Genomic DNA, 27,017 nt, shown 5'->3' on the forward strand with positions numbered 1-27,017 from the left:
GCCCCAGACCCCACTGCCTCTCCTTTCAATATGAGTTTTGCAGTTTACTGGACCTGAGCTCCCACTATGGGGAAAGAAAAGGATTATTTGCTGGCCCTGTTTCAGAGACGGTCCTGTGAAGGTCTGATCTACAGCTGAGCACCAATCCCAACCACGCAGCACACTGCAGGCATCTTCCCTACTCTGCTCTCTCAGCCTCCAGCTTTTGCTTTTTAATTTCCTGTGGCCATGGAGCACCACTGGAGGGTCTCCCAGGGATAGTGTTTCCCATGGACAAGGTTGGTGGAGGGGACACAACGAGTTGTATCAGTCTCAACACAGGGAAGTTGCCTGCAAGAAGTTTGTTCCTGATGGATTATCCCAATATTTCAAGCTACAGTCAGCTTAAAGCAAAAACAAAACAAAACAAAACAAAACAAAACAAAACCAAAAAAAAAACAACAACAAAACCAAAACAAAACACCAAAGACTTCAGGGGAATATTTAACCCAGTGGTTGGTAACTGAGAGCTGAACTTGTCGGGGAACAGGGAAAGGTGATTAATTTGCAGGAGCAGCAACACGATGTCTTGGGGAGCAACACTGTGGGGAGCAGGTACCAAGCTGACCCCAAGGACAATCCAGCCAGCAGAGGAACCTGCATTTTGGGAGCTGCTCAGAGTGTACCACCACAGAGCAGCAGAGCTCCAGCAACACCATCACCTGGGAAAGACCCAGACCCTGCACACCGGCTGCTTTTGCTCAGAGCTGGGCTGACAATGCTCTTCACAAGAGAAGGAGCCTTAGGCTGTTTCCTGGCCCAAATCCAAGGCCTGTCACTAAATCCTTGTTGTCTAAATGTGCTGTGAAGTTCCAGCTCAGTCAGGGAGGCTGTGCATCCCCTCCCCATGGCCCCCAGCATCCCACACTGCACACACCGGCAGCACAGCTACTGGTGGAGCAGAGCTGGGGAGGTGCAGGAGCAGGGAGAGACTGTGAGCTGGCTCTGTGGATTTAGGGAGCTACAGGAAGGTGGGTCAGGGCTCCCCAGCATCCCAGGGCCCTCCAAAATCCCAGGATTCCCCAGCATCCCAGGGCTCCCCAAAATTCCAAGACTCCTCCACATCCCATGGCTCCCCAGCATCCCAGGGCTCCCCAAAATCCCAGAGCTCCCCAAAATCCTAGGACTCCCCAAAATCCCAGGACTCAACAGCATCCCAAGGCCTCCCCAAAATCCCAGGACTTCCCAGCATTCCAGGGTTCCCCAAAATCCCAGGACTCAACAGCATCCCAAGGCTCCCCAAAATCCCAGGACTCCTCAGCATCCCAGGACTCCCCAGCATCCCTGGGGCTCCCCAAAATCCCAGGGCTCCCCAAAATACCACGGCTCTCCAGTACCCCAGGGCTCCCCAGCATTCCTGGGGCTCCCCAAAATACCACGGCTCTCCAGTATCCCAGGGCTCCCCAGCATCCCTGGGGCTCCCCAAAATCCCACAGCTCCCCAGCATCCCAGGGCTCCCCAGCTTCCCAGGGCTCCCCTGCCCAGCTCTGCAGCAAGTTGGGGAGGCTGCCAAGACAGGGCGGGAGGTGAAGCTCAACACAGTTTGGGGATGCACTTCAGAAATGCTGGCAAACCAACCTTAAAAACTGAAACAGCCCCAAAATAAGGAAAGGAATAAGGAAAGAAATCCTCTTTATGGCATCAGCAGAGCCAGGATTTCACTATGAGACTGACTCCCAAGCAGCACTCACTGGAAAAGAGAGTGGGAGCTGTTAATTCCTTATTTTTATGTTATCAGCATTACACAGCAATGCTCACCTTGCTTGCAGGTCTGTGGGATGCTCCAGAAGTCAACAAAGAATGATTGAATTCTGGCTGAAATTATGGCCCTGATGATAAAACTTGGAGCATTTCAAAGCCATCCTTCTCTTTCCTGAGTATTTTTGCCTCTCTGCTGGTTGGGATTCTCAACACCCCCTGGACAGTGCTGTGCCATGGCCAGGCAGTGCAGCTCTCCAAGCTCAATTAGTTGATGGGAATTTTTAACTCAGAGAAATGTAAATAAATATCAATATTCTAAACCGAAGACCTCCCAGTAACAAAATATTATTTATCTTAAATTTATCTTCAAACTAAACAGCTTTGTCACTTATGTACAATAATAAAGAAACAAATTACAAAGGAGGAATTTGATTTTATTGGTTTTATTCAAAGTACACACATTATATACGAATTCTTAGCAACAGACTTTTCACAGTTCATCAGAGATGTTGTCAAAACTTTGGGTGAAGCTCCTTTCACTTCCCCACCAGTAACAGGAGACATCACAGCCTGGCTGTTTGTTTTAGTTTTATTCACACCTCACAACAGTGACCATTTTCAGACCATATCGGGGAAACCCTTCACTTCACCAGGGAAAGGCACTTGTGAGAAAAGAACATCGGAGCACAGAGCCTGAATTTGGGTCTTTTTAGGTACTAACTTGATACTCCAAGGAGGGTTACCAACAACAACCCCCAACATCTCACTTCCTGAGACCAATTAGCACATGACAGTGGTGCTCGCTAAGGATTTACAGAAAACACCCTTCTGATTTTATCCACACGAGTCCTTGGGTGGCAGCTCGTGGCATTTTGCCTCCCAAAATATCCCAGAGACCACACACCTCACACATGCCCCCATACAGACTTTGGCACTCGTGTCCCAGCTCCCAGGGGCTGGTGGCTGTGCCGGTGCCATCCGAGCAACGCGTGCCAGCATTTCCGAGGTGTCAATCTCCCTGAGATCTGACATGACAGAGCACGCTGGGGACACTCAGCAGTGGCACTGCAGGGTGAGAGCCCTCCTGGGAGCCTTGAGCAGGATGAAATCTCCCTACTGGCACTGGGGGAGGGTCTGTCTCGGTGAGGATCACACAATAAAAAAGACTTTATTTTGAAACCACAGAAGGAATTGTTTTAAGCTTGACAGAGGCATCTGCAACTCCTGCAACAGGGTTTGCAATGAGTAATTGTAGCTACAGGGGAAAAAAACCAGAAAGGGTGTGAGCATAGCTTTAGCTGAGCCCAGCTTAGCAAGAATCCTGCTAATGCCACTTCCCTCACTGCTGGCAGCTCTGGATGGGGCTCTGGGCACCTGGCCAAGCTGCCCCTCTGCTGATCCAGCAGGTACTGGGGCTTTACAACACAAATGATGGCCTGATCCTGCAGGGTGCTGAGCACTGACCCAGCCAAGCACTAAAGTGCAGGCAGCATTTACTGATGTGAGTGCTGGGAGCTCACTGGGATTTCTTTGTGTTTGCTGTGCCAGAGCTGAAGTTTTCAGCAACTGAGAGATCCAGTCCTACTCCTCAAGTGTCCAAGGCCAGGCTGGATGGGGCTTGGGGCAACCTGTTCTAGTGGAAGGTGTCCTTGCCCATTGGAATGAGATGAGCTTTAAGGTCTCTTCCAACCCCTTCTGTCTGTGGAGGTACCAAGCCAGGGGGGACTGACCTGGCCAAGCTGCTCTTAACCCATTTGAAGTGCAGAGATGCATGAATCCATGGGAGGGAAGCAGCCATGCACAGGGCAAGGTCATCGGCAGCTGCCACCAGCTCCTGTGGGCTTGGGGAACACTGACACAGGTGGAGGGACTCCTGATTTCATTCCAGTTCAGTTTAGTTACTAGAAAATGATTGTTCAGAACATTTATTGCTGGTTTATCTGCTCCATCCTCCTGCAGAGCCAGCAATGGCAAAAACAAGCACAGGCACCCTGAAAGGTCTCAAGACTAAGGTCTTAATGGTCAGCAAAGCTAAGACACTCTTTTTCCAAAATATCTTGTCTCAAGGGGTTTGTGAAATCAGGGTTACAAGGAAATAGGGATACCACTGAAATGCAAAATATTGGTGGACACTGGATTAGAGAATTTACATCCTGATTAAACTGAGGCCGCAGCTTTGTCAATGAACTGAGCCAGCTTCACGTCTCTCTTGCTCAGCCCACCACAGTCATGGGAAATCAGAGTTATCTGAACCTGTCAAAAAGGAAAAGAAAGGGGTTACAGAGTTGTTCTGATCTCTGGCACGTAGGCTGAGTTCCCTGGCAATGCTGTGACTCCACAGTGAGACCCAGCTGGATCCTCCTCCCTGCTCGTGCAAACCAGAAGATGCTGCAGGTGAGGAGGTTTAGCAGAGCCTGGAATCTCACCAGAACCAGCCCCTTCACAGCATAACACAGGCTTTGCATTCCTGGGTTTCATCCAAGAAGAGGTGTCCGATTAAATCACTCCAGTCTTTACATTAAATTCCACGGATCCCTTTCCCGAGGAACCTGGGCCAGTGACCAAGCTGTGAGAGCTGGCTCAGGGGCTCATGTGTTTTGTTAAAAACCAGCACCCTGAAGGTGAAAAATTGTTAAACCTGTTGCAGATTAATTGGAAAAAAACCCCCAAATGGACTGGTGCATGTTGCTGTGATGCAGCTGCCTCGTGGGTCTGTCTAGACTGAGCCAGATGCCAAGCTGGGCATTACTTTGTCTTGCCTTTGACTGAGATTTTTGGAAGACAGAAGGGGAAAAAAAAAAGACAAATTCCAAATATTCTAGAAAGCCAAGAAAACCATGAAGAGTGAGAGATCAGGACTTTGTCAGTGAACTTTAATGTCCCTTAGGGTGACCTGAGGGGTTGATGAGGAATAGTCTGTGCTGGGAGCCTCAGTAGTGGGGAAAGGTGGAATGTCCTGCTCTGAGCTCAGGCTGCTTGTCCACATGCCCTTTATTTAGCATATTTTTAGTGGGACTGCCATCTATTCACCAACTACTAGAACAAACAGCGTGATACAATGCAATGAGAAGTATTAGAAAATAAAACTAAAGGGAGAGCAATAATTCCCCCCTTCACACAGCACCTTTCATTGGAGAGTTGCAGTAATCCTTGTGACCCTTGTAAATATGAGACCACCATCAGTTAGGTAATATTATAAACAAATTTTATAAGCTGCTATGTTGAGACATAGGAGCCTAGAATTTTTTCAAAATCAAGCCTAAATTGAGCCTGCCAGGCTCCCATTTAGGCACCAACACACCAAGAGTGTCCTACCCCCCACCACTGAGCTCCTGACCTGCTGCACAGAAAGGAATGAGACCTGGAGAGTGGTTTCAAAAGAGTGATTTGTTCAGGTTGGCTAAATAAGAGTTTAAAGGATTCTATTTTATTTTTAGATCTCTGCCAGAGAGATCAAGCCACAGGCCCCAATCATAGAGCTGGCAAGAGCTTCATTCTCCTTTCCTTACCACCACAAATCTCAGCATCTTCAAAATCTCAAACCTCTTTATAAGGACACTTCACATTCCCTTATCTTGTAGATAAGCTACAAATCAGGCAGAGAGAATGGGCCAGTGGTTTGGTGCCCTTACCTTGCCATGTGAGCAATGAGGGCTGGTGAGCACATTACCTTGCTGTAGACATTGAACCATTCCGGGTGGTGATTCATCTTCTCTGCTTGCAGAGCAACACGAGTCATGAATCCAAAAGCCTGGGGAAAGAGAGAGCAAAGAGGAAAACACTCCCATACCTGAAAGAGCTGGCAGTGGATTGGCAGGATTCACCCCAAATCTCAGAAACTCCTCGAGATGCCACAGAGCAGCACCTCGGGGTTGTGTGTGTCAAAGGAGCATTTCAGCTTCCCATGGCACTGGGGCATTTCCCAATCCTGCTGAATTCCCCCCCTGCAGACCCTGGAAAATCACTCTGCTCAGTGCCTCTTACTCCAGGACTCAGAACTATTGCTTAAACCCACTGATTTTACCTTCAGCATCCAACAGGGATTTTAATATCCATCCCCACCCCTCATCCCTTCCTGCATTTTAGAAACGAGCCTTTTCTACTCAAGCACCATGTCACTGCTTCCAGAAACACATCCTCTTTTGCTATTTATTTTATTGGGGATAGAAAGGCAGCAAGTGGGTTTTTCCCTCTGCTTTATTAATATTTTCCCTTAAAATGAGTTAAACCAAGTTTTCCAGTTTTCTGCCCCTACATTCTGCACAGCACCCTCCCCCAGGACACAGGTTTTATCACAGGCTCAAAAAGAAAATAATAACAGGCCCTTGCCAAAATACTTAGGAGCAGATCACTGCATTATAAAGAAAATTAGAATGCCCATGTAATCAAGAATGCAATTCTGCAGCAGGGCCTGAAGGGAGTGGGCAGGACACCTCTGGGCACTGAGCTTTGTTCAGACCAAGCTCCATCCATCGGGTTCAGGACCTGAAATAAGATGCAAAGCTGAAGGAACATCCACGTTACAGTCTGGTTCAGATTATAATACAAACTCCACAAACCCTTACCTGATTTAGGTAGTTTTTTAGTGCTAATTTATGGAAGAGAATGTATATGGCCTGCATTCCACCCAGGGATGGCCATTTCAAACAAACATGTGCTCAGTGAATAACATATAATGGTTGATAATAGTTTCAAGTCTTTTTTCCCCCTCACAAATTACAAAAACCTTTAAGGAAAAAAAAAAAGAATCAGTGCCTGGATAAAGTATGACTTTGTTGGGTGCTTTGCCAGTCAAATGAATGCAAACGTTATAATCAGAGAAAATCATTCCAATGAGGTTTGTCATTTGGAAATCACCAAACTGTCAGCAATTAAAAAGCTTTTTTCCCTTGACCCAAGAGCATTCCAAAATTCAGCAAAATTTAACTTGCCTTGAAGCTCTTGCTCGGTTTAGTTTTACTTGGAGTGAACAATTACTATTAAAAATTTGCCCAAGTTTCAGCAGCTTGCTTTGAAGCAGAAAGCTGCAAGTTGTGCATCAGATGTTAGCAATGATTTGGGAAACTTCTGCATTAATAATGCTGAAGGACACTTGATTTAAACATTTTTAGAGTATCCACAGGCTTGACTGAAATGCTATTTCCAACACAACAATCTACACAGAGAATGTGCCCAGAAGTTTAAAATAGGGATGTGTGTGCAACTAGACTGCCTTTGTAGAAACAGATAGCAGGGGAAAACATAAGCATAAATTTATAAAAAATTATAAAATAATTAATAAAAATACTGGGGTCTGTCTGTCCATCCCAGAAACTCAGACAGAGTCAGGTCACATTGCACAGACACAGTCACTGGCTGTGGGACAGCACCGAAGGCTCACAGAGAGAATCACACAAGCAATCGAGCCTGAGAAATGAATCTGCTCTGCACAGCTTCCCTCACACCTCAGATGACAAACCCTCCCCACCAGAGGAGCAGCAAACCCCCCAGTCCAAGCACCAACACACCAGTGCCCTCACTACCTCTTCCCGCAGACAGTGAAGTTTCCAGCTGGATAAACAGGTACCAGTCATGAAGTTGTTCATCCCACCGAGGTCTGCTCAGCTTGAGGCTGCCCAGCTCAGGAAAAGGAATAAATTCCAGTGTGTTGGACCTGCTCCTGCTGCTTGGTGCTCCTGCTGCTTGGTGCTGTCCCAGCCAGGGCTCTCTGGTGTCACAGCGAGGGACGAGGCTCGCCCGCCTTGGCTTGCCCTGCTCTGCTCTGAGACTTCTCCCTCATTGCACCCACAGCAACTCACCCCTTGCATTTGAATTTATTTTAATTACACACAAAAATGAGCTACAGTTCTAGCAAGCAATTCCACCAATGCAATCTCCATTAAGGCCCTAAATACTTCCTTTGCTAATTAAATGAATTGGAACTCTGTTGTTTACGAATCACCTCTATATTTGTAGAGCCTTAACCTTACTTTGGGCAAATACAACTGGCTCTGGAAGGAAAAGATATTTAGGTTTGATTAGATATGAAAACACTTATTACATAAAATCAGTTTGGACATTTCTTCACGTCTTGAAACTTGATCGGTAATTTGGTCTAATTGGTGATCAAGGAAACTATCTTGTGATCAATTAAAGTAATTACCGCATTCCGGCAACACAACCAACCTTAATTTGAGCAGGAGTCTGCACTTCTTCAACTTTAATTAAAAATAATGAAAATTATTATGCAGTCTGCAGTGCAAGATCATTGTCAAGACTGCACTGGTGGGCAGAGTTTATCAGACCATCACACATTTCTTGATGAAAGTGGGACCAGCACTTTACTCGTGACAGTGAGACCCAACAAAGTCTTGACTTTCACTGTATTATGAACAGGATCTGCAGCCCCTCGGCCCCTGCTGGGAACATTTTCTGATTTTTCTCTCAAAAATGAAGAGAGAAAGAAAGGATCTGTGCATTTTTTAGAAGCCATAAAAAAGTATTAAAAGAGACTTTGATGTGTTAAATATTATGAAGTATTTTGGTGTTTCAGTAACAGGCACATTAGACAGAGATTTGCAACCTAATCCTTTTAGGACATTTGGGCTAAAACAGCATCCAGACATACAGAGGACTCTGCACAGTTACATCACATCACCCAAGTGATGGCAGAGTGCAGAGTCCCTGCAGCAAAACAAGAAGAGCCATGGAAGAAGCAAGGAGGGAAGCAATCCTGCATGGACATGATGCCTTGGGTGCACTGGCACATCTCTTCCCTTCAAGCCTTTTAGAAGGAACTAAAAACTAATGTTGTTTCAGTCACAACATGGCATCTAAAACATCTGTTAAATACCAGCAGCCATAATATGTCTCCATGAGATAAAAATCAGGGCTACTCTTAGACAAGTCAACTTAATAAAGTGAAAAGACACCCAAAGCAAACTTTAAAAAAATCCACCTATCTCAGAATGTTTCGTGACTGGCCAAACTGCTTTTGAAAGTGACAAAAACCTCCATCACAAAATAAGACTTAATGTGAGTTTTGTTTCCAAAGAATGGGAAAACCAGGGCTGGACACTTTGATGAAAGAAGTGGGAGGAAGGATGAAATTCCATCCTTCCCTCTGCACTGCTCGGCTCCGGGAGGGAGACCCCGGCATCCCGGAGCTAATCTGCTATTATTCTTCCTTTCACACTTCTTAAGCAAGGAATCCATTCATCTTCATACTTTCTAAACATGCTGCTTTTGTCCAATGCTTGCCAACATTATCTTGATGAGTTGCACATCAAAGGCCCCCAGGTCGCTGTGTCGTGCTCATCCATCACCCACCGCAGGTCCCGGTGATGGATCACCCCCCGCATCTCCAGCAGAAAGGAGCTCACAGAGCTTGACTCAGAAGTGGAGATATTTAAGAAAAACAGCTGAGAGGCTCAACAGTATAACCATACACGCTTTTTATTTGTTTGTTTTAAAATGAAGTGTGCACTCAGGCTTCTTAAATCCTTCGGACACCCAGCCAAGGAAAGCATGTGCTAATCACGAGTACATTAAGGTTTCTGCCTCCCATCTGTCATTATAATGCTGCAGGCAGCATTAACCTTGACCTTCTGCAGTGTGAGGGCTACCTGTCTTCCCTTCCCCACCCACCCAGGCTGCATCTGTACCATTTAGCAGTGGGAAATTAATAAATGAGTCAGGTTACAGTGACAGTGCCATACAGGAGGTGACCACACCTCACACATCTGCTCTTCACTCACCCGAGAGAAAAACACTCAGTGTGCAGAATGTGCAGCAGTTTGACACTGAGAACAATCAAGTTAAATCACTAAGGTTCACTCCCAAAAAACAATAAAGTTAAATCATTAAGGTTCACTCCCAAACTGCAGCAGCTTTCACAGATCAGGCTGACATTATTACCTAACAATGAGCTACAGGCCAGCAGATAAAAGAGAAAAGCTCTTCAATGTTGAGTATCGAGAGTCAGGTTTAGCTTCTCACAAGGGTTGTCAGGGCATTTTTTCTTGTGCTCTCAAGAAAAAGGCAGGACTTGCTTTATTTTCATTCTATTTACTCCGTTGTTAAATACTTTTATCATATAAATATGCAAAAATCATCTCACAAAGCCACACTCTTCATCTGAAAGTGACAGCACAAGCAAAACACAAAAATAGCTGAATCCAACTAGTCTTTTGAAAGGTGATGGCAGCACAGGGGGCAGGTATTCCTTCCCAAACCATGTGCCCATTTGGGGATTCTTCCCTGTTGGCACCATCAGTCTGCCTGGACCATCCTCAGGGACACCAGATCCACATGGAACTGGATATTTTTCTCTCTTATTTTTGGCTGTGTCTGGATTCATCCACAACAGAAATCGGGTGAACACCTTCCCATTGCTCTCCACCTTTTTAATATCACTCCACAAACAGTGTGACAGTCACAAAAATGCAACTAAATCATGGCCCAGGTCAGAGCTGAGCTCAGGTTGCTCATGTCCCTGTCTCTCCAACCCCCTGCTCCCTCCATCCCACCCCATCCTGGCATGGGCAGCCAGCAAGATCTGAAGGTGAACAACAGCCAACAAACCACTGGTAAAAATTTGGTTTTTCCCTCTTTTGTAGCTTGAGCAGCAAAATATTGTGAAAAAAGCCAACCCTGCCACTGCCCAGCATCACTCGTGACTGGGGAAAGCAGCACTCCCGACTCTGGAGGATACCAGAGGGGAAAGGATGGAGGAAGAACACCACAGACCTACTGACGTGGACTGAGATGACATTTCTGCCTTCACAGCAAAAGCTGAAACTGTAACAACTCCCCCACCTCCCATTTCCAACCAAACTGCCTGTGCTTTTCTGCATTCACAATATTCTTTAAAAATCCAGAGCTGAGCCCTTGCACTCCCTGTGCTTCTCTGCACACACATTCACACAGAAGTGTAATGCTGCTTTGCACTCTAAAAAAAGTTACCTATTTACATCCCTATTCTGGCTGTAAACTTTGCTCTGTGTTAGATCTGCAGCAGTGAATGTGCAAACCTTTACACCAAGTTCTCCAAAGAACGTTGTTTCTGTCTCCCAACACTTGTTTACAATTATGTCGGTGAAGAAACCAGCTTGCCAGCTCTATATCAAACATTTTTGACAGCAAAAGCACAAACACTGATCTATTCTAAGTAGTTTGCCACTCTGTGTAATCTTGGAAAAGGCATTCTTGCCTTTGATTCTAAAAATGTTTATACTTCGTACATTATGCAAATAGTTTTTATATATTAAGAAATAATGCAAGCAAAGCTCAAGTTAAATTAAATTCTTCGACAATAACCTTGCCAAAGCACTGATTTTCCTATTAAAAAAATTATTCCAATTTGTTGATCTTACATTGGATGAAACATACTGTAACAATCTTCATAATTTATGTCCTGTTGGGACACTATGATTTAAAGTAACATAATACAGACCAGCATCACTGCTAATCTAAACCACCTGACCAGATAAACAACAGTTTCCCCTTCTCTCTTCACTGAGGGTATTTCTGTTTATTGTCATATGATTTCCCAATTTGAGGAACATGAGGGCTAAGTGGAGGCAGAGAGGAGTGGGGCTGGAGCACGGCCTTGGCTCAGCAGGGACGTTTCTCACACAGGTACCAGCACAATGTCAAGAGCTGCAGGAGATGACAGAAGGCAATTTCAGGAATGCTGGCCCAGGGAAAGCCCATGCTGCTCGTGGCAAAGGGAGATTCACACTCAGCACCATCCAGACTCAGTGCAGCTCCAGACACAACACAGTCCTGGTGATGCTCAAGATGCAGCTCCCCAAAGGGATCTGAGTCCAAGGCTTCACCTCCCCAGCTCAGTGACCCGAGCTGTGACATCACTGAGTGTCAGGATGGGTTGGGGTGGAAGGGATCTCAAAGACTATCTGGTTCTAATCCCCTGCCATGGGCAGGGACACCTTCCACTGTCCCAGGCTGCTCCAAGCCCCGTCCAACCTGCCCTTGGACACTCCCAGGGATGGGGCAGGCACAGCTTCTCTGCCCAACCTGTGCCAGGGCCTGCCCACCCTCACAGGGGAGAATTTCTCCCTAACATCTAACTTACATTTCCCCTCTGTCAGTTTGAAGCCATGAATAGTCACAAAGCAGGTGCAAGTGTCATTTGCCCCATCTGAGATTAAACTGGTCTAACAAAGCAAACTCAAGTATTTGGCTTAGGCAAGGGACACAGACCAGGGCAAGGAAAGGGACTACGAGGAAGGCAGAGAGCTCTAAGCTGAGCTCAAATCCTGCTCCTTGCCTTGCTCTGCTGCTCCTCTTGAGCTCACTGAGTGTGTGAGAAACCCTTGTGTGCTCAACAAACCTCAACTTCATCTTTTCTAAGCCTGTTTATATCAGGATTTTAATAACTGCTGAATTTAGACCTTTTTTCTCTGACTGGTGATAATATAACACAAAATGTTACACCCATTGCCTCCTTCTTCATCACATCCTGACTTTTCCAGCAGCCTCAGGGCTGAGGATCTTTTTTCCTATTCTCCTTTTTATTACAGTAAGTGATTGCACCTGGGTTTCAGGAACAGAACACAGATAATATTCAGTGAACAGACTTCACACCAAAATCAATCACCTGTTCCACCAAGAAAGATTTATAGACCTGGTGGAGCAGAAGTGACAGAACATGGAGATGTCTTAAGGCAGCATAAAAACCTCTTCCTGGGAGTGATAAAAGTTTCAATGTCAATACAACTATATTAGAAAATACATTCATTTGCTTATAGGTAGATAAATATAACTAAAGTTGCTCACAAAGAGTACTACAAAATAAGTAGCTACCCTAAATCCCAATAAAATTTAGAACAAGGCATTTGTGATGTATCATTCATCATATGAATATTCAAAATAAATGCTTTTATTTTTCCCTCTTTTTTTTCCCATTCCCTCAGCACTCTAAGTAAACACAGACTCATAAATATTATTTTATTTATTAAAAAATTTAGACCTCTAACTTAAATTTTCCAGAGAAAAGAGTGAAACAATCCCAGGTTTCAGGGCTGAACTAGAACATGGAATTAATCCTCCAGCCACATCATCAGCTAAAAGTGGCTCAGCACCTCTCAAGCCATTTTTGTGTGCTTTGCATTAAAAAATGGAATATAAAGGTTGCACTTAGGAGGTTTACACCAAATAAAATAGCTATTTCAAGAAACATGACTTTTTAAAATGAGCTTTTTGCACCTTACCTAAAAACATGAAACAGCACAGCGAAGCCCCCATTAACTGAGCACCTGCTAAAGCAATCAGGCACTTAAAATAATAAACTCTCTTGGCTGTACAACTGAAAGAACAATGATAATTTGACTTGTTAAAGCAAATGTTTGGCCCAGCAAATCAAACCCCTGGCTGTACTGTAATAAAGCCATCACAGAAAACACTATAAAAATAAAGCAGTAACAAGGTGCAGTCCCAGCCCCCTGAATTCAGGCACCTGAAGCCTCTGCCAAGGCAGAGGGCAGCGAATCCTCCTCAGCCACACGGTGCCAGACATGAAGCTGTCAGAAACCAGAGAAAATCAGAATTAATTTAAGTGAATGCCCCACTTCTAAAAGGTGCTCAAACCCTCTGACCCTGAGTCAGAGGTGTGGAAGAACAGAGAAGTTCATCGTCTCACCAAGCCACGTTTTGTATGAAACTGATCTGGCTGGAGCAGGAGAAAATGCTACACTATTTCCCCCAATGTTTCTTCTTACTCACATGCAAAGGAATGATTTCATTCTGCAGACATGAAAGAGAAGTTCACATGCCATCCCTGCTGTTGATAACACTGGGAATGCTCAGAGAAAATTCTCCTTGGTCTTTTGGCCAAGATTACACATACTATCAGTTTAATATCCAAGATCTTCTCTGCTGAGTATCCAAAGGCAACCATAACCTGCCTCTGATAATCCTCTAAATCTCTGCCATTTATGACCCTAAGAACACATCAAAGAGTGATAAAAAAGGCTTTGCTTTATGATGGATTAAGAGAAGAAGAAGCTGGTCTCATGACCATTTCATCTTCCACTGTCCTGTCAGCTTTTTTGGTTTAGTTTGGTTTTTTAAAGACGAGTTCAACAATTCAAACATGCAACAGAGAAATCACAATGGAGTTGTGAGAAATTTGGAGAGGACTTCCCATCACCCCCTTGGCCAAGTCAGAAGCTAAAAAGACCTCAAGATGTGAAATAAAGCAAACTAAGGATTTACTGTAGATCCAGGCAGGGAGTAATTTCAGCTGAACTGCTGAAGGTGTCCTACTGTACTGTCAGAAAGGGTCTTAATGTTTGGACACCTCTTACAGTAGAACAGTTGAGATGATATAAAGAGGCAGTGAATGCAGCAGGAGACTTATCTGGGCCACCATTTGCAGGTTGCTACTTTATATTGTACCTTAAAATTCAAATATTATTTTGCAAACACATATTTCAAGTCTAGAAATGATGGATCCTTTGGGAAAAAAAAGAGTAGGAGAGACCAAGTATCTCTCCCAGACAACATGGGGTGTCCTTCAAGCTCTGTGCAGTCGGGTCCCTTGTCTGGTTTGCCATGGCCACTGTTCCCTCCTGTCATCTCCTGTCTCTGGTTCTTGGCAGAATGGCTGGAGCAGGTCATGGGGAAAAGGACAAAGGCAGCCACGTTGAGTTGTGTTATTAAGAACAAGGCTCACCTAAGAGGCAGAGCATGTCTAATTATCAGTATTTTGAGAAGTTTCACAGTTTTTCTGGTGGTTGGGGGATTTTTTGCTAAAACACAAAGGTGTCTCTGGGCAACCCACACTGCTGGTGCATTGGTACATCTGGAAACAGAGAGATGGGCTCACGAGGGGAGGCAAATTGAGTCCTCCAGTGAACATCAAATTTCTTTAGAAATTCATATGAGCACACCACAAAGGGGAACCCTTTGTACAACTCTGGTTTTTATTAGATTGGGCATTACAAGAAATACACATAAACACAACATCCTGGGGCTGTACAGTTAAGAGTATTTTTGCTTGCTATGAGCACTCACCCACTGCACCACAGGGTAAAGATTCCCTCAGCCAGGGACACCCCAGTCATGCACAGACACAGATTTAACTGTCTCTTGTTATTCTCACCACAGCCTGAGGAAAATCATGGTAGGTCATGCAACTGTGTCTTTTCCCTCTGATCCTAGGAATAAGTAGTATCTTCCTACAAAGCATCCTTAGCAAGACAGCCAACAGTGCAGAGCTGACTCACACTGGGCTCCCCACACCCAGCACTCCCCACCAGGCCCTCCAGGAAAACACAACCTGCTGGGTTTGGCCAAAGGGACTTTTCACCTCAGCCAAACAGCACTAAAGGAATAAAGGCAAGGGAAAGAGAAAGAAGGGAAGGGAAGGAGGGAAGGGAAGGAGGGAAGGAAGGAAAAAGGGAAGAAGGATAAAAGGGAAGGAGGGAAAAAGGGAAGGGAAGAGAAGAAGGGAAGGGAAGAGAAGAAGGGAAGGGAAGAGAAGAAGGGAAGGGAAGAGAAGAAGGGAAGGGAAGAGAAGAAGCGAAGGGAAGAGAAGAAGGGAAGGGAAGAGAAGAAGGGAAAGGAAGAGAAGAAGGGAAGAGAAGAAGGGAAGGGAAGAGAAGAAGGGAAGAGGAGGGAAGAGGAGGAGGAAAGAGGAGAGAAGAAGGGAAGAAGGGAAGGGAGGAGAAGAAGGGAGGAGAAGAAGGGAAGGAGGGAAGGGAAGGAGAGAAGAAGAGAAGAAGGGAAGAGAAGAAGGGAAGGGAAAGAGGGAAGAGGAGAAGGAAAGAGAAGGAGAGAAGAAGGGAAGAAGGGACGGGAAGAAGGGACGGGAAGAAGGGACGGGAAGAAGGGACGGGAAGAAGGGACGGGAAGACGGGAAGGGAAGACGGGAAGGGAAGACGGGAAGGGAAGACGGGAAGGGAAGACGGGAAGGGAAGAAGGGAAGGGAAGAAGGGAAGGGAAGAAGGGAAGGGAAGAAGGGAAGCTCTGCTGCAAAAACCCCACGTGAAGCGGGTCTGCAGCTTTATAAAAGCTCCTCCAAACCCTCCTCTCGCCTCGCCCCGACGAACAGCGGCCCCGCCAGTGGCTTTGCGGAGCAGATGTAACGTTTTAGCCAAACGTGATTGTTTGTGAAAGAAATAATTCTGATCAAACCCCCAAATTGCAGCCAGCAGAAGCGCTGCACTTCGTCACGCTAATCCGGGTTGACGGGGAGCGGCGAGCGGAGATTCCTCCTGCGAGCGCAGCAGATGCGAAGGGTCAGCGCCGCCCGCGCCGGCGGACCCGGAACGCGCAAAACTGGGCATTAAACCGAGCCGGGATTAGCGGATGTCCGCCCAGAGGGTTTGATGTGCTCTGGGGGTGAAGAGAGGCTCATTTGGAAGCCGGGGCGTTGCAGCTTTATTTGGGTTCATTCTGCCCGGTTTTAATTGCAGAGCGATGGCCCAAAGCGCGGCGCTGCTTCGTGGGAGGAGGAGAGAGGGAGAGCGGCTTTTATGCAATTTATGGTTTCAGATTGTACTCGGGTTGCTCCAACAGCAAGGGGATGCAAAAGGTTAAACAAGCAAGATTGTGTTTAACCAGCAGCACTCCAGCACCCCCATAAAAGAAAATGTTAAAGCATGAAGGGTTTCAAGACAACCAGTTTCGCTTCACTGAAAAGGTGAAAAAAATTCAGCTGAGTGATTATCTTCAGAAAAGGCAGCAGCAGTCACAGAATCACAGAATTACAGAATCATAGAATCGATTGGGTTGGGAAAGACCTCTGAGATCATCAAGTCCAACCCTTGGTCCAACTCCTTGCCTTTTCCCAAATGAAGCTGTTCAGCTGAATTCAAACCCATTGAATTTCCCCTTGGTTTTCCAAAGGTGTTTTATCAAGGAAAGTGCCCAAACTGTAGCTAAAATCAAGCTGACCATTCGCTCTCTTTGGGTATGTCCACACAACTGATAGAACATTTGTTCTGTTTAATTCAAACAACCAACTTGTGCAGCTGAAAAAGAGAAACGTTTCTTCTGCTCCAAGTCTACCAGACAGGTTGTGAGATCCAAAAAGCATTCTGACAAATATGCACTTTCAGATCAATTCATGCAACGTGCCCAAAGCAAATGCTGTAATAATTTTCACTTGAGTGATAATAAATCCATCTTTTAAGGAAAGCAATTTGTATTGGAGCCAACTGGAGAGCAGCCCAAAGGTCAACTGGGTGGATTTTAAGCAGTGGCCTGAGAAAAAGGAGATAGAGCAGGTCTACTGGAGCAGGGGGGAAACCCAGCAATTAGGAATGCCACAGCCCAGTAATTATAAACTATAAAATAATGGTTTACTAGAGGGAGAAATATCACTTAGCTCATCCAAGAAAGTGAGCATCACTAATTACAGTTCAGTCACAAGAAAAATGAAACTGGTGCAACTGCTGCTGCAGTGGGGATGGGACATCTTGCATGAGGAAGGAGACGAAGGACACGTGTCCACTCCTGAGTCTTCAATTTAAATTGAATTATTTTTATTTAAATATGATTAGTGTTGTGACATTTAAAATACTCCTGCTGGCCTGATACCACTGGTATGATGGAATCAGGAAGGTGACACAGGTACTGGGACAGTGCTTGTCACAGGCAGGTGGGACACAGGGGTGGTGGGATCTGCACACACAGACCCTGGGCAAGAGGAGACAAGATACCCCCCCAGCACAAAGAGGAGCCACAACCTAAAGGGGCTACAGGAGAGCTGGGGAGGGACTTCTTGCAAGGGCATGGAGGGATGGGACAAGGGAATGGCTTCCCACTGCCAGAGGGTAGGGTTAGATGGGATATTGGAACGAAATTGTTCCCTGTGAGGGTGGGCAGGCCCTGGCACAGGTGCCCAGAGAAGCTGTGGCTGCCCCATCCCTGGGAGTGTCCAAGACCAGGTTGGATGGGGCTTGGAGCAACCTGGGATAGTGAAAAGATGGCAGCAGTTTGAAATGAGACAACACTCAAGGTTCCTTTCCAACCCATTCTGCCATTCTGTGGTTTTGTACACTGCCAGCCATGAGGGTCAAGAGAACAAAATAAATACTTTATTTCCCAACTCCCATCACCAAAGACTTAATTTCTGCCTAGGCAATATTCAGTTACACATTTCCACCCTTACAGACCTCCAAGCTTTGCATAATTGCTCATCACTGACTGGAAGCATCACTGGACACAGGACACACAGATCAGAGCACCAGGGTCCTCCGCTCCACCTCCAAGGCCAAGGAAGGAGACACAAAAGATGTCTCCTCAGAATTTCTCCTTTCATTTCCCCCAGACCCTGCACTACCCTCCTCCCCTGGGCAGTGCCAGGCAGAGGCACAGGCAGGTGGATCATATCCAGGTCCCACAGCTGCACCCTGACCTGCTGACACAGACAAGAGGGTGTTATTTACCCAGTGAATCCCAAGAATAAACTCCAGGAAGGTGTGACCATGCAGCAATCATATATTTTTACTGTTCTCCACTCCGAGACACTTGATCCAGTTCATTCACTGCGTTTCAGCCTGCAGGTTAAAACCTCTGCCAGTCCCAAAGACTCCACTATCAGTTTCTAATAAAGGAAAATGTCAACAGGCAGATACGCCAGAAATTCATTATTTTCAGATACAAAGATTTTTCTCAACTGTGTAAACCCAGCCATAAATAATTGTGATTTATTGTAAATGGGTTATGGTATTCATAAACGCCGGGAAGTCAGTGAACAACATAACTACCAACAGAAATACTTTCATAACTTTGCAGGTGCACAAATCACAGCATATGGGAGAGGACTCAAAGGATAATGGAAAATGAAGCAGTTTAGGAAAGCCTATATGAAAACCAGCACCTACCTGGGTGGATCAAAAATATAATTTACTCTGGGGCAACAAGCGACCGAATGCAAACCTCTGGCAGAGGGAGCAAGCAGAGTGATACTGCACTAAAAACAGCAATTCCCCCCAAAATGGACAAAAATGGGGAGAATTTTGATTAGCAGAAGTGCCAGTGGGGCTGAGGCTGCTCAGGCTTTGAGGTTAAGCACAACTGACATAAGCTGCACCTGAATCCAATCACTCCCCGGGCTCGGCGAAGATTCACACGCGAGGACTAAATCTGTCACAAATGGGTTGGTTTCCGATCCTCCCGCAGCCAACTCGCTTTATTCTGACCCCCATTTAACAAATCAACTTAATGGGCACTGGGAGTGCTATAAAACTTAACAATGGAGTGATTTTAACTTTTAAAATATAGTTATGAAGCAAAATGTTGGAGAGCTCCTTCAATACTGGAAATCAAATTAAATCTCGACATTTTTTAACAGTCCTGACAGATATAATCCTGGTTACCATGTAAATTTATGGTAAGCTGCTGTGATATCAGCCACAGGTGCTACTTTTAATATATGGCCTGCATCTGGCTGGGAATAAAATTTCTCAGAGGACTGAAAATGACCTCACTATCAGACAATGGAGAAGAAAAAAAAACCCACAAGACCTCTGTGGCATATAAAAAGCTGGAGATGTGGCCCACAACCGAATATTTACCATAAAATTCATTTTAACTCTGCAGATTGTAGGTTAAAGGATATTATGTTTTCAATACATAAAAGGCGTGGATGTATTTCAGCCAAACAGCCAAAAGATTGAGTACAAAAAGCAGCAATGAAATACACTGCCTGAATATATAAAAACAAATTTTCCAACCTTTGATCAATGTAGAAAACAAAGCAACATGTTGGGAGTAGAGAAAGGAAGGATTGACAGATTATATTACAGGGACTGGCACCAAGTCCTGCCATTGAAAGAAATCAAGAGTATTCATTGCATATCCTACCAAATTCCTTTGGATGTGTAACTGGGATCATACAAGGATGATCAATTTAAAGGGGCAAATCTGAGCATGTCTCCCTAAAGCCAAAGGAAAAATCTTGGCATCACAAGGAGGGAGGAAAAAAGGCATCTACCATAACATTCTCTGCCTGACTTTTTTTCTCCTGGATTCCAAGCCAGAGAGATAGCAAACCTGGAAAGGAAATGCAAAGTGAGAATAATAATTCATTTAATAGTTCTAGATTTTTTGCACATCTTTAAATATGATCTCAAAAACCAAGACTCCACAACTGAACGGAAACACATGTGCTTCTACTCTCACTGCACACCATTTCCATACCGTCCCCTCCGCTCAGGCTCATCTTCCACCTCCATCCTCCAGCCCCAAAACACAAAATGTGTTTAAAATAGCTTTAAAACTCTTAGAGCATTTGATTTCCTGTCATTTTAGAAAATGACGTTAGAGGTCTTATGGAGACTTCCTACATCATCCTTTCTTTACAAAAAAAAACAACAAAAAAACCAACCTAAACTTAATTAAAAACTTACCCCATAAAAGAAAGCAGCTGTAAAGGCTGAACCTGACCATCAGCAAACTTGCCCACCTTTGTAATTCCCTAACTGCTTTTGCTGCCTTGGTGTGATTACCCACGGAAATGTAATCACACAGGCAGTTGCCCCTTAAACCCCCTGGTCAAATCCAACCAACTTTGACAAGAGACATGGAAGTATCAGAGCCAAGATGTTCCTGCAAACTCAGTGCAAATGCCCAAGAAGAACACTCAGCATCCTTCACTCACATTTCCCCCAGCCCGGACTGGGGTCACCATGAACTGGGGAGAAATTCCCATTTTAAAGCCAGGCCTGTTCTCTTTGCTGCTGAACTGACCTGAAATGCTGGGAGAAATCCCCAGCATGCTCTGGAGGCACAAGTTAACTTTCTATCCCAATTCTGAAGTTTGCTTGAGCAGAGGGTTTGCTCCACTGGAAGGAAAACATTTTGTTTCAGTAGCACAAAGACATGAATGGACAAGAGTGTCCCTTCGTGATGCTACACCACGGCATGGAAGCCTCACTCAGCACTTTTCTCTGCCCTACAGCCCAAGAAAGAGGCCCCAGAGAAGCTCCCTGATGTGGCTGTGAGGTTTAGGGGGGCTCATCAGCACGCTGAAGTGTGGCAGGGACTGGGACTTGCCATGGAGGGCTCTGAGCCCACCTGCTCTCCAGACCTCGCTCACAGCCAGAGGGTTCTGCTGAGCACATCTCCTTGGGAAAAGAGACTCAACCTGAGGGCTCTGGGCAAGGCATAAGAGTGAGGGTCCTGGAGGTGGAAGACTCCAACTTTAAGTCATTGCTGCCCACCTGCTGCTCCACAGTGGGAACAGCTCACAGGACCTGCAAGGCATAAGGAGGAGCGGGTGCCTGGTGCCATCAGCACAGCTCTTCTGGACAAGGCACAGCTGAGTTATACTTGTGTTCTTCCCACCCCCACTGCTGCATTTGACATTTTATACAAGATTCAGAACCCCCACCCACCAGGAGCCTGCCTCACCCTACAGAAAACGGGAGCATCCAGCACCAACACCCTCCAGCCCACCAGGACCCCCAGCAGCACAACCAACAAAGGGCTTCCAGCACAGCCCCCAGACTGGTTTCCAGCTTATTTCAGAGCATTGTACCACCAAAGCCCACTTTCATAAAAATGTATCTTCAGACTAACAAACAGCTCCAGTGCTTTCAAGCTCTGGGTTCCAAACTAATTCCCTGAGCCAGAAGTGTCATTAGCTTGTCAGCCTTACAAAGGCAGCTCAGTGCTGATGGCTTTTAACCCAGCTAATCTCAGCCTGAAAGCTTCAGGAATCTAAATAACTCTTGTTTCACAGAAGTTCCATTTCATTCTCATGCTGAAAATAATACACATAAACCAAGCTCATGTCTACACATTTGCACGACTTTATAATAAAAGTTGTGTTTATATTCTTAACATCTGTTGACATACACAGGCTTTGTAAACCTGGCATGGATTTTGAAGCCACAGAATGTTCCATGCATCATGAACACTATCTGCAAGAAGCAATAAAAAAAAAAAAAAGCCATGAATACATTAATCATATCAATATCATCTGCAAAACATAAATTTGAAATATCTTCCATGTCAGCTCAACTGCTTTTTCAGGGCAATTTTTTTCCCCACACCTGATTTTATGCCATCTGCAAAAGGGCAGCAGGAAAGAACCAAGAATGAAAGAGACTGTTCCAATATCTCCCCAACGATTCAAGTGGCAATTTTTTAAAGTAGCCTTTCTAAGATGACATGTACTAGAAGTACAGATGTATAGTCCATCATTTATCAATAAGCATATCTAAATATACTCAACTTCCTGTATTGGTATGTGCTTCATAAATCTTTAAATTAGGAAGACATATGGATATTTACCTGTGTTGTAAAATAAATCTATACCATAAAAAAAAACCCAAAACTTTGTAATTTTTTGCCAAAGCAGTGGATTTTCCAGGTATCTGCTGCTGCACACACTGATTTGTCTCCTGACCTGTCTGTTGGCAGACAAGGGACAGCCCAAGTCCATCTGATCAAACTCATTTATTTACAGTGGGCAAAAACACTTTTAAATTAACTCTGAGGAAACCAAAAATCATTTCTAGTTGTGCTGACCCAACAAGGACTTTGACATCTGGCAGAGATGCTGTTTCATGTACATTCAAAGCACAAAGGCTGGAAATCTCAGCTCTTCCAAGGGTCACTTCTGTCTCATCAGTGTCAAACGTGCTGGTGTCTCCTGGTTGCTCCAGCCCTGAGCTGCCTGCCCACCTCACCAAGGCTTCCTGTGAGCTCCCTCTCATGGGCTTCTCTCCTCCACTGCCCTCTGCATGATCTGACATGGTTCTGTTTGCTCTGTATTAATGTGCAGGTTTGAAGTGCAATCCAGAAAAACTGTACTGGGGCTCTGGACATGCTCCCTGAGCCAGCACAGCCCTGCTGGGGAGCTGGGTTGTCCTGCAGTTGTTTTTCCTTTTGCTTTCACCCAGCTCAGAGGGGCTGGGAGCATCTCACCCACCTTCTCTCTACTGCCTGGGCTTTCCTTACCACGACAATTACTGACTGGAACAGTGAAAAGAAGAGCCACAGTTACAACTTGTTTATCCAGCTCACTGTGGTTTCCTGAAACATCTTGGTCTGGGTTTAGGCATTGCCATGTAAATAAACAGCTCACAGCACAGCTCCTGGTCCCCACACACACCAACAAACCCACAGCATCCCCAGGCTGGAGCTCTTTGTGTCCCTCTGTAGTGAGAGAAAGAACCAGCTCAGCCAGAGCCACCATCCCAACAAACCCCTGGAAATTCTCTTCCTCCCAAGAAAGCACTTCCCCCTCCCTCAGAAATCAAACAGAAGGGAAATGCATGCTCTGGGAACGTGACTTTTCCTAAGCAATGTCATGATTCCTCAGAAAGGAATTTACAGGGGAATGTGGCTGAATGCACATCTCCAGGCAAATCAGGATTTCTGAAGCAAGTTTGTGCCTGATGTCCGACACGAGCTCTCGTGGGCTCAGGATCCAGTCTCCAAATAAAAACCAGCAGTCAGTGTGCTGAAGACACTGAGAGATCAGCTTTTATGACTCATTCAAGGCTATACTAGAACTCTGTCTCCCTGCTTAGAAGGTGAAATGTGTCCTATTTTCCCCACCTTGTAGGGCAAAAGTTTCTGTTCTTTATTTACCCATTTTTCTCAAGTTTTTCCCTGAGAAAAATGAACCCCACTGTCCATCAGTTATTTATTTCCACCATTCATTGATGTATGCTGCTAATGAAAAGAAAAACAATTATTGGGATCAAATACTATTTGTCTAATTCCACAATACCATCCTCGTCCCTAATATTATAATAATTTACTTATCAACTACAAAATGGAATTAATTTACTCCACCTAATGAGATCAGAATCAGAGAGGAATTCATCAAGGCAAAGCCAAGAGGATTTGGCCCCACAAAGATAGTCCCAAATTTCTGAATACAAACATTTTCCTATCAGGATTGGATAGAAATTAAAGCAATGACATTTCCTTTATATGGAAAGTGATGTGTAAGAGTAATTACCTGATTAAAATTTTTGAAATTGAACTCCTTGTAGATGGCATCTCTTTCACCCAGCTGGGACCAGCCTGAAGCTTTGAGATCCAGTAAAACTTGGTTCCTCTCCTCTGCTGTCAACCAGTGAGACTGGGAAGACTATTGAGGGAAAAAATAAAGGCACGGCACGAGTGAGGCTGAAGTTCTTTGTTGTACAACAATAAGAAAACCACACGATGGAACTGTGGTTATGGATTGCACAAAAGATGTGGAATATTCACTGTACAGTTCCTCACTGTTTAACCTAAACCAGGCAAACCCCATCCTTTCTGTTTGGGCAGATAAGTTTGGCTAAAAGCTTTGTAAAAAACTAATGAAAAGCAACAGGTTTTTCCCAGGAATGAATATGGAGACCAGACCAGCTGTGCCCTTGGTCATCTGAATTATCCACATGCTGTAACACCACAGTTTATTTTCAAATATTCTGCTCCCTCATATAAGTAAAGGGCTTTTTACATTATTTTCCAAGTGTACAATTATAAGGCTAAAAGAGATATCAGGAAATATCAGTTTCAAAAGAGAGGAACAAAACAACAGGTTGTGTTCTACCTGGCTTGTAGTTTACTACTTTGAGAAAGCAGGAATGGATTTTAAGACAGCACATACTGTGGAGTTCTACAAGCAACAAAGAGCTCTTTAACTGCATGAAAAGAAGAAAAATTACAATACAGACACAATTACAAAACATTTGAAGTTACTGGTATAAGCATTAGATTCTGCAAACCACTGATGCTTAAATACGGTTTATTTGAAGTGACAGGAGTCCCCCTGATGCCACTGGGAGCACAGATGTGACAGATGTGATTCACATCTGATGCCAGAGAGAGACACAGGAATGCTCCATGGGGCCTTTGGAAAAGGTCTGACACTTTTCCTAAAAGCAGAGACTAAGATAACATACTCTGACAGAGGGGTCTCAGACTCACATGGTAAAGGCAATGCTTTGGTGGGAAGAACCTTTCTCCCCAGTACAGCTAAATTCAGATTGCTTTAGTCTTTATTTTGGCTGGCACAGCTTTGTGAGAACCTCCAGAAAGGCAGTTTTGCTCCAGAGGTCCAGGACCCACCAGCAGCTCAGCAGCTCAGGATTTTTCACCTTGGCCAGCCTGTGCTCCAGAGGGAGCCCCGATGCCACCAGATGGGGCTGTGAGTCTGAGCAGAGCAGGAATTAACGCAATTAATGCGACCTGAGCAAGGCTTTAAGATGCAGGAGGGCCAAGGAGCAACATTTCCATCAATAATACGGGATAAAAAAACCCCAAATGTCGTAAATCAACCTATCACTGCTGCTGCTTGTGTTCAGTGGGAGAGATGTAACCAAGAGATGGGATTTACAGGCCCCAAACTGAACCAATTTAGGCTCTTTACAGTTCAAACCCAACCTGGGGCTTACAAGAACACAAATTTCAGATTTGCCATTGCTACAACCACAGTTACAGGCATGAATTTCTTACATTCTTTTTTCCAAACATATCCAAAAATCACCAAAGCTAAAGGCTGCCTTGAAATGTACTATTTTCCCTGGCACAGGATGAAGTCAGTCTGCTAATTTACAAAACATCCCAGGAGTGGGGTTTTTTTGTGATAGCAAAGTGCAGGACTGAGATCAGGAGGCAGCACAAAGTCCACTCACCTAACAGGCATGGGGATGTCCTGTCAGCTTTGGGGACACTGCAGTGCCTTCCTGACACCTCAGTGACAAACAGGCACTGACAAGACAGTGCTGTGACTTGAAATTAGACCACACAGTTTCAGTGGGAATCTGGAGACTGGGTTTGATGCAGGCCCTGCAGAACAACGAGCACAGTGCTTTGCTCTGCTTGCAGAGGCCACGACCTGAGTCAGCCCCTTGGCACACCAGACATGCAGAAATGCAGCAGAAAGCAGCAGGAATGTGCTTGTACAAGGAAGAAGACAAGGTGGGAGATTCCAATGGCATCTGTGCAGTGACACCCCCATCAGCACAGCACGGGCATGGCCAGAGCCCCCAGGGAGGCAGGAATGGGCACCTGTGCCAAGGCTGGGCAGGTGCTGGCCCCTGACCCACACCTGGGGGTATTTGACCCACTGATCAATCACAGAGGAATCTCAGGGAAAACAGTCATAGATTTCATAAAAAATTAGTGCTAAATATCTCATGCCTGAAGGGCAAGGGTTCAAACCCGTGTGTGCCACTTGTTATTAGCTTTGTGTAAAATAAAACAATCAATAATGAGGTGGGATGGTGGCAGGACACGGGGAGAATAACAGATTGATTTGGGATGGAAGAGACTTCAAAGCCCATCCAATGCCACCCCTGCCAAGGGCAGGGACACCTTCCATAGCCCAGGTTGCTCCAACCTGATCTTGGAAACTCCCAGGGATGGGGCAGCCACAGCTTCTCTGGGCACCTGTGCCAGGGTCTCCCCACCCTCCCAGGGTGGAATTTCTCCCCAGTATCCCATCCAACGTGCCCTACCTCAGCGTGAAGCCATTCCCTTGTCCTGTCCTCCCATCACAAGCCCCTGCGCACCCCGGCACGGACCGGCGGCTTTGCCGATCCCTCCTGCGGCAGCCCAGCCCCAACCCCGCAGCTCCCGCAGTTCCGGGGGAGCTCGGGCGGGCCGTGCCCCGATCCCAATCCCGATTCCGATCCGATCCCGCTGTCCTCGGTGTGCCCTCACCATGGCCGCGGGGCCGCCGCTCATCGCCCGCCGCGCTCCCAGCAGCGCCCGGCGCAGCGCTGCCCCTCCGCTCGGCATGGCACGGCACGGCTCCGGTACGGCCCCGGGACAGCCCTGCCCCGGCACGGCACGGCACGGCCCCGGTACGGCCCCGGGACAGCCCTGCCCCGGCACGGCACGGCCCGCCCCGCCGGGAGGAGCCGCCGCCCGGAACCGCCGCTCCGAGCGCGCCGGGAAGGGAAGAACGGAGGGAAGAGGAGGGAAGAAGGAGCCGCTGCCGCCGCCGCTCCCGGAACTCCCGCGCTCCGTCGGGGGGGCCCATCGCCCTAAAGATATAGTGTATATTTTGTATCCTTTTGGGATTCTATAGGTTACATGGATTTCCTGGGTTGCTCACACTTTACGTGGTATTAGAAGTTACTAACGCGTTTTCTCACGCATTCTTAAGCTGTCTCAAAGACACGCTGTTTTGAAGAAGCCACCTGCGAGACAGCTTGGAGGCAACACACAAGAAGGCCTGGAGGTCCTGAGCTTCTCCAAGGGGCAGTTCTGAAGACCTCTATGGGTGGGGCACCAGGGACAATGAGAACCATGGCTGGTCATAGATAGCTCATATGTTAATTGCTGGAGAGGTTATAGAAGCCGTGACA

At 45.9% G+C, this 27,017-nt stretch overlaps 1 protein-coding gene across 1 annotated transcript; it reads right to left on the bottom strand.

Moving 5' to 3' along the window:
- Positions 1-2,315: 2,315 nt before the first annotated feature.
- On the bottom strand, positions 2,316-26,600 carry PCBD2 (pterin-4 alpha-carbinolamine dehydratase 2). Its single transcript, XM_071570271.1, has 4 exons — positions 26,368-26,600; positions 23,672-23,803; positions 5,411-5,491; positions 2,316-3,993 (listed from the first exon to the last, which is right to left on the bottom strand). The coding sequence occupies exons 1-4, from the start codon at positions 26,443-26,445 to the stop codon at positions 3,898-3,900; spliced, it is 387 nt and encodes a 128-aa protein (XP_071426372.1). The 5' UTR covers positions 26,446-26,600; the 3' UTR covers positions 2,316-3,897.
- Between the last annotated feature and the right edge of the window lie 417 nt (positions 26,601-27,017).

This window comes from Pithys albifrons, chromosome 15, assembly GCF_047495875.1.
Source record: "Pithys albifrons albifrons isolate INPA30051 chromosome 15, PitAlb_v1, whole genome shotgun sequence".
Taxonomy (NCBI): domain Eukaryota; kingdom Metazoa; phylum Chordata; class Aves; order Passeriformes; family Thamnophilidae; genus Pithys; species Pithys albifrons.

Coding starts and splice junctions, on each gene's coding strand:
- PCBD2 (XM_071570271.1), bottom strand. CDS start 26,445: ATGCCGAGCGGAGGGGCAGCGCTGCGCCGGGCGCTGCTGGGAGCGCGG. Junction 5,492..23,671: donor ATTTCAAAAATTTTAATCAG/GTAATTACTCTT, acceptor CTCTTTCCCCAG/GCTTTTGGATTCATGACTCG. Junction 3,994..5,410: donor GGTTCAATGTCTACAGCAAG/GTAATGTGCTCA, acceptor CCTTTTTGACAG/GTTCAGATAACTCTGATTTC.